Below are 7,053 nucleotides of genomic sequence, written 5' to 3' on the forward strand. Positions count from 1 at the left end.
TGAAGGAATGAATGGATGAGTAAGTAGGTGAGAGGCTGGATGAACAGGTGGGTGGGTGTGTGGGAGGGTGAGTTTCCCTCAGTGTTTTTCCAGGATGGGCTGCCCTAACTCTACCCTTGCGTGATCCCACCCCTGGAGTTGAGGCTCTGTCTTGAGCCCTTGGCCCCGCCCCTGCCCCACCCCAAACAAGGAGCACTGAGCCAGACCACCAAAGTTGCTGAGTATTTATTTGGCCCCAGGAGCAGTGCAGGAATCAGAATATGGACAGGAGTGGGTGATCCTGTGTAGGGTGAAAGGGACAGTAGGATGGGATCACTGATTGTCAAAGCAGAGGGCAGGACTCTAGGTGGGGGGAGGGAGGCCAAACTGCTCCCTTCCCCCAAGGATCCCTGGGGCTTCTGAGTATGAGCAGTGGGGGTGTTGGCAAGTTATGACTGGCACGATGGGGGTGAGAAGGCAGGAATGGGTCAGATGATTGGGGTGGAGTGGGTGTGTGGCAGGTTAGTGGTCAGAGAAGCCTTAGAGGTGGGCCTGGGTGTGGCTTTGACCAGGAGTATGGAGTCAGGGGTTTGAAGGTGGGGTCAGGGTGCAGGCAGTGGCCTCACACGGTCAGGGGGCCGCAGCGAATGCCACTGGGCAATGGGCCGCCGGGGATTGGCCAGCATATCCGCCCAATGTCGCAGACCAGCTCCACCAACCACTGCCCCTACAGCCACCCTCCCAATGGCCTCGTTCTTGCCCAGCTTGTCATAATCCAGCACAGTCAGCTCCACCTGGACCTTCTGGATGGGCGGAGGAGGAAAAGAAGATGGGAGAGTGGGACACGGAGGCACTGGCAATGGCTCCAGTAGCATTACTAAGGAGAGGCCCCCCCCCGTGGAGTCCTGGGGGGCCTTGCTAAAGCCCTAGGCCAAAACCCACCTGGAGCTCAAACTGGGAGGGGGTGGGAGGTAAGGTGGGGAGAGGCCTGCATTTAGAAGGGTGCTGTGCCATCCTTCTTCCTCCGCTGCCATCTTTCTTCCTGTGCAATCAGATTGCACAGGCAGAAACCCTCAGGACTTCTTGCTATGGGGTTGTTAAAAGCCTCTTTAGGGAGCAACCACCTAAGGGGAGCCAACCTCCAGGACTCTTAGGTGGATGGAGGGGCCTGTCCCTAAAGGATTGTGGGGAAATCTCTTTTTCTTAGTAACCATGGCTCCTGAGGGGGTGGGGCATCCTTACTTGGGTTTGGGTCACCCTGGTCTTGCCTGGTTCTCATAGGAGGAAATCGAGAACAGAACTTCAGATCCCCAAGCCCTGGCTTCTAGGGGTAGCTAAGGAGTCTCCCTTTACCTAGCCATGGGGGGTTCTAAGGGTCTGGGGCTCTAGGGCAGGGGCTGTTTTGGTGGGGCTACTCGCAGGCAGTAATTCACCTGGACCTGGTCACAGGGCACCTCAAAGCTGAAGGCCTCATTGTAATAGGGGTTCAGAGTGTTCTTCTTGATGGTCGTTTTCTTCTTCCGCACCTTTTTGCCTCCCTGCAGCAGGTGCACCTTGACATACGGATCTAGGCAGAGGGAGCAGGAGTCTTATAGCTGCTCACTGATGAGTCCAGGGGGCTCAGATTGAGGGGAAGGCATGAGACTCTTCTTTGGAACAGAGACACCACATGCACCCCTCAAGTCTCCTCTGGTCTGTGTCCAAATCAAATCTACATCTTCCCATGGCAGCCTGGACCTCCCTCTCCCCCAAGGGACCCGTGGGCCGAGAAACTGTCAACCTTAGCCAGAGGAACCCCCCTGCACCACCACCACCACCACCACCACCACCACCACCACTACCACCACCATTTCCTTGCTTCCCGCACACCTGACAGCCCTCCTACATCCATCTTCTTCAGGTTTTTGGCCTCCAGGACGATGACAGTGAGCTTCCCGGCAGTGGGGACATAGCGGAGGGAGAAGCAAATGTCTCCTAGTTTCTCCTGCTAAAAGATGGGGAGAGACCCATCACTACAGCCCCACTGCACATCCAACCCCTCTGCAACCCTTCTTCCCTCCCCCTCGCCTTGGAATGGAATGGTCCAGAGGTAAGACTCCAGTGGTTCAATCCAAGAGGGTACCCCTCTGCAGCAGGTTGAATGGCTGGAGCCCTGGTCGGAAGGCCTGTGATCTGATTGGCCTAGGGTGCAGGGGCAGAGCCACACGTGCTCACCTCCTCCCTCGGAGCCGCCTGCAGCTCCCGCCAGGACAGCACTGGCCGCCCCAAGTCCACAGAGCTCATGGGGACCCGCACCTCCCCGATGGCATCATTGCGGGAGAAGCGGTCGAAGTCGTACACTGCCATGACCAGTATCCTGCCCCCTAGCTCCACGTAGGGGACCTGGGTGGGGAGTGCACAGAGAGAGCACAAGATGGAGAGTAGGGAATCAGAGAAGTGGGGCACCGCATATTCCAGTGTATGGTGACAAATGGAGAAGCGAGGGGCCCAGGGAACAGTTGGGGTGGGGTGTCCATGCTCAGATTGAGGGGAAGCATCCCCATGCATCCCAAATGGGACAACGCAAGGACCAAGGGTACAGCCCAGGGGTCTGTAGTGCCCCAAAGAGACAGCAAAGGGGTCAATGGAATAGTCCCCAGAGCTGGTAGCTGCCACCTGAGCTGTGGCTACCTCCAGAAAAACCTGAAGGGGTCAGTCCCCAGTGCTCTACGGGCTGGAGGCAGGCTGCCAAGTGTGGGGCACTAAGGCTAGGTGCTTACCTTGAATGCAAAAGTCTCCCCAAAACGTGGGTTCAGCGTCTGCCGATGCACCTTGGTCTCATGCCGCCTCCGCTTGTCTGGCAGCAGGTAAACCCGCACATAGGGGTCTGAAGAGCCACCCAGGTCCAAGGCTGCCAATCCCTGGGCTTGCAGGATGCCCACTAGCAGCTGTACAGTGATGAAGGGCCCCTAGTCTTAACTTCCCTTCTGGATCCTCCTGGGACCCTCCCCTCCAAAGCCTCCGCGCCTCCTCTACACCCACCTGGCCACTCTGGAAATCATAATCCAGTGAGTACTGCAGTCGCCCTAGCTCATTCTTCTCTGCCACCTGCTGACCTGGCCCGGATAGTGCTGGCTCTAGTTCTTCCACTTCTGGCTGCACCTTAGGGAGGCAGGGGCAAGGGCAGGTGAACTCTTCCCCTGAGGGTGTTACCCTCCAGGGACAGAAGCCAAGGGAGACTCATACATCTGTCAGCTAAGCCTGAGCACTTGCAGGCTAAGCAGAGTCAGTGTTTAAATAGTGATGTCTGCCATAGGCAGACATAGCCATATCAACACATGCAGTATGACAGTGTTTGATTAGTGATGTCTGCTATGGTTGGGGAATAGACGTGATGACAGGTAGCCATGCTTGGACAGGAAAAACAAACAGGATAGTATCTCATTGCCTTCAGAAAGGAGGCAGGAGATTTTATTTCACGTGCTAATAGATGTATTGGGGTAGTTGTGTAAATTGCTACGTAGATTGGTGATCTTGTCACAGCAAAATATGGAGAAGATATGGCACATTTACTGTGTATTTGTTGTTCTAAAGTAAAACAGCAAAATCAGAAGACTTCTCCTTAACCTAAGCCAACAATTTTCAAAATTCAATGTGAATCAGAATCCCCCTGAGTAATGTGGTAAAAATTCCTTCACTTCGGAGATTCTGACTCAGTACGTTTGGTGCTAGATCAGAATTTCTTTTTCAAATACTAGAGGTGATTCTGTTGCAATTGGTCTTTGAATGTCACTGGCTTAAGGGTGGGGATGGAGACTGGACACCAGAACTCAAAAGGGCACCCTCGAGGGGTAAGAATTATAACAGCTATTTGTTGACAAGGGAGGAGGGGTAATACTAGTTATAGACCACGAATTTGAGGCTCAGAGAGGGACAGTGAAGTACCCTATAATTCAGGGGCCACAGAGCTGGCTTTTCTAGGATGGAGACCCAGGACTCCCTGGCTCCCAGGCGAGCATCATTTCACTTTGTATTCAGAGACCTAATGCTCAGATCCTTGCACCTGAAAACTTCCATTTTCCATTCCAATGGACTCTTCCAACTCATGGTTCCTTCACCCTCTCAGGGCTGCCATACGAACTCCTCCCTGGTCTCCTTGTCCTAGGCCTGTCCTCCACATGGGTTCCAGAGGGTTCATCCTAACACCCATCTGACCCTGTCCTCTCTTGCTCAAGTCTTCTGTGGCTCCGAATTGCCCTCATTATGTGGACATTGACGACTGTCCAGCCACCTCACTCTAGAGTGTAGTGTATCCGTGCTCTATGCCCCAGCCATTGTGGAAGTGACTCTTTGTTTTCTGAATATGCCTCAGAACCAGGATTCCAGGCCTCGACACATGCACTTACTTCCTTTGACTCAGACTGTCCTTTTCTCTGCTGTTGGTTAACTCTGTGTCACCTCCGCCGGGAAGCCTTCTGGGACCCGCTAGGCAGTCAGGTAGCTTCTTTACATCTCCATATGCCCTGTCCTGCCTCTAATGTGCCACATACCACCCTGTATTGTGAATGTCTGTGTGTATGTCTGACTTCTCCACAAAACTGGAAGGTTCTTGTGAATAGTGAGTAGGTCTGGTCCATCTCCAGATCCCCAGGGTCCAGTATGGGGCTAGACACACAGGGGAGAAGGGCAAGTAAGGTGGGTGTAGGGGGGAAGGGAGCAAGGACTGGGGTTGCTGGGCAATGGAAAAGAGCAGGGGTGCAGGAAGGGGCTGGGTTGAGGGGCTGGGCCAGGCCACACCTTGTCTATGTAACTCCGGCCCAGCTCCTTCACTTCCTGAAGGTGGACCTGGGCTTGGGCCTGGCTCTTCTTCCCCATACGCCTCCGACAACGCTTCCGGTAGAGACAGAAACAGCAGCTGAAGACGAGGAGGCCTGAGACTAGCACGATTGTGGCCAGGGCCCAGGGGGGCACTGCAGAGGGCATGGATACAACAGACATTGAGGCCCTAAGAAGCAAGCTGGCTGGTTCAGTCTTGATGACATGGGGAAGCTGGAATCCTGGCCTTGTTTTCCCTCCAGTCATATCCATCCCATTGTATTCCCAAGTTTTTTTCCCAACTGATCTCACCTATAAAGTGAAGTGATGCCCTAATCCAGGCTGACTGACACCACCCAGATTTTCTTGCCCATCACTTCAACTCCTATTCTAATTTTTCAGCTCAACTCCTGATGCTCTTAGAAGTCTTAACCGCTCCCTGGGCCTCAGTTTCTGTATCTTTAAAAGAAGGGAGAGGTGGACCTTCCATTGCACCAATCCAAGATTCCAATCCATTCCACACCCCTTGATCTGGTTCTCGTTTTTGCTGCGAACCTGTTCATTTTCCATTGCATTTAGATTCCAGTCCATAATACCGACTACGATGCCACCCGGATTTTCCAGCCCGCCAGCCGCCCAGTACACCCGTCCGAATCCCGCCCTGATAATCCTAGCCGGGCTTTCCCTCCGCTCCGGCCCCGGGTCTGGCTCACCAGGACCGTAGCTGATGCGACTCGAGTCCGGAAGAGCGTCGGGAGCTGGAGGCCCCGGAGTTGGCGGCTCCGGAAACATGGCGGCGGGGTCCTACGGTCCTTTCTGCGGAAGCAGCCAAGCGCCCTAGCCCCTCACGCCCACCCCGTGCCACCATTGAGTCCTCCCAATGACAAAGAACTCCAACTCCCATCGGCACCCTGGGCGACTGGTCGCAAAGGAGTTGGTCAGCTGCCGCGAGGCATGCTGGGGGTTGTAGTTTCATCCACGACAAAGGACGCGCGCTGGGAGTGCGTTCCAAGACCTACTTCCATTCTTAAAGGGACGTCTCCTCCTCCCGAGGTCCCCGCAGGAATCCCGCTGATGTCTGCTTTTTCCTTGCCCCTCCCCCGGGCCTGAACCGGAAGTGGGCAAAGACGAGCCAGGGAACCAAAGCACCGGGTTGCCCAGAGCAACGCCTGGCTCTACTCTGGCGGGGTGGGAGCCACGCTGGTTGCCCTGGCAATGGCCTGTTACCACGACAACGGGCGGGGCTATGCACGCAAGCTAAGTCTGCCGGGAAGACTGGCTCTGCGCTCTGTCCGGCCTGGGATCCCAGACCCAGGTCCTAGGACGAGCGAGGGTGGGTAGGGGCGGCCTTGCCCGTCGGTCCAGGCGCCCACAGCTGTCTCCTCCCTCCATCCACATCTGGCCCTGGAAGGGGACTCGGGAGCCCTTCCACTCCCATTCTTGCAGGGAGGCTGCCCTGTTGCCTCTGCTGGGCGCCCACATTCTTCTCCGCCTGTTTGTCTCTCCCGCGCATCCCGAGCAATTTCTTCATACCTGTCCTCGTGACCGCCTCGGCCTCCACTCTCGTTCTTGACTCCCTATTTCTGTCTGTACCCCCATCGGCTTCTCGTCGCTCCCCCTGTGTCTCCCTTGCCCTCTCCCTGTTGTCTGGCCTCTGTCTCCCGGGGTCACTCACTTTCGCCCCCTGCTCATTCCTCCCTCCTCTCTGGCTCTTTGTCCTTACACCTGTCTAAATCCCAATCTCAACGTTTCAGGCTCCAGCCCTCCCACGCCCTCTGTTGGTTCCACCCATGGGCCCCCCAACACAACACACTCCATTCCTTTAGGGATGGGATGGAGAATGGGGCTTAGGAAGGAAGGTCCCAGCAGCTCCTTACCTTCTCAGCAGCTGGACGGGACCCTCCCAGGAGACACCGAGGCGTCGGCCCTGACACTGACGTAGCCGTGTGGCGCTGTCCTGGGTGCTGATCGCGGAGTACGATGGGGCGGGGGCGCGGCTGGGCGGAGCCAGGCGTGTGTGTGTGTGTGTGTGTGTGTGTGTGTGAGTGTGTGTATGTTGAGAGGGTGTGTGTGTGTGTGTGTGTGTGTGTGTGTGTGTGTACGCGCGCGCGCGCGCGCTCGTGCGTGTTCGGTCCCGGGTGAGTGGAGAGACCCGCCCCGCCCCTCGTCCCCCCCACCCCCAGGCAGGAACCACCAGAGCGCCCACGGATATCCCCTCTGGTCTCCCAGGATTTTCTGCCTTCTAGTTCAGCCATCTGGCATCCAGCCCCCCACCTCCCC

The 7,053-nt window shown here is 56.1% G+C and overlaps 1 protein-coding gene across 4 annotated transcripts; it reads right to left on the minus strand.

The window, feature by feature from the left end:
• Positions 1-209: 209 nt before the first annotated feature.
• On the minus strand, positions 210-6,886 carry SYT5 (synaptotagmin 5). Of its 4 annotated transcripts, none has more exons than XM_074316036.1 (9): positions 6,651-6,886; positions 5,487-5,879; positions 4,756-4,928; positions 3,001-3,120; positions 2,739-2,906; positions 2,194-2,361; positions 1,849-1,966; positions 1,413-1,546; positions 210-782 (listed from the first exon to the last, which is right to left on the minus strand). In XM_074316036.1, the coding sequence occupies exons 2-9, from the start codon at positions 5,563-5,565 to the stop codon at positions 582-584; spliced, it is 1,161 nt and encodes a 386-aa protein (XP_074172137.1). In that variant the 5' UTR covers positions 5,566-5,879; positions 6,651-6,886; the 3' UTR covers positions 210-581. The 4 variants fall into 4 exon arrangements, with proteins under 4 accessions (XP_074172137.1, XP_019566526.1, XP_074172138.1 ...); XM_019710967.2 differs by having other exon boundaries at positions 5,487-5,589; positions 6,651-6,880; XM_074316037.1 differs by having other exon boundaries at positions 1,849-1,963; positions 5,487-5,589; positions 6,651-6,864.
• Positions 6,887-7,053: the final 167 nt, after the last annotated feature.

The sequence above is a fragment of the Rhinolophus sinicus genome, linkage group LG11 (genome assembly GCF_036562045.2).
Source record: "Rhinolophus sinicus isolate RSC01 linkage group LG11, ASM3656204v1, whole genome shotgun sequence".
NCBI lineage: Eukaryota > Metazoa > Chordata > Mammalia > Chiroptera > Rhinolophidae > Rhinolophus > Rhinolophus sinicus.

What these genes read in the sequence shown, in the direction of transcription:
- SYT5 (XM_074316036.1), bottom strand. Translation starts at nt 5,565, where the DNA reads ATGTTTCCGGAGCCGCCAACTCCGGGGCCTCCAGCTCCCGACGCTCTT. An exon ending in ATGATTTCCAGAGTGGCCAG is followed by an intron (nt 2,907 to 3,000) that starts GTGGGTGTAGAG and finishes ATCACTGTACAG; the next exon opens with CTGCTAGTGGGCATCCTGCA. An exon ending in AGGCGGCTCCGAGGGAGGAG is followed by an intron (nt 1,967 to 2,193) that starts GTGAGCACGTGT and finishes CCCATCTTTTAG; the next exon opens with CAGGAGAAACTAGGAGACAT.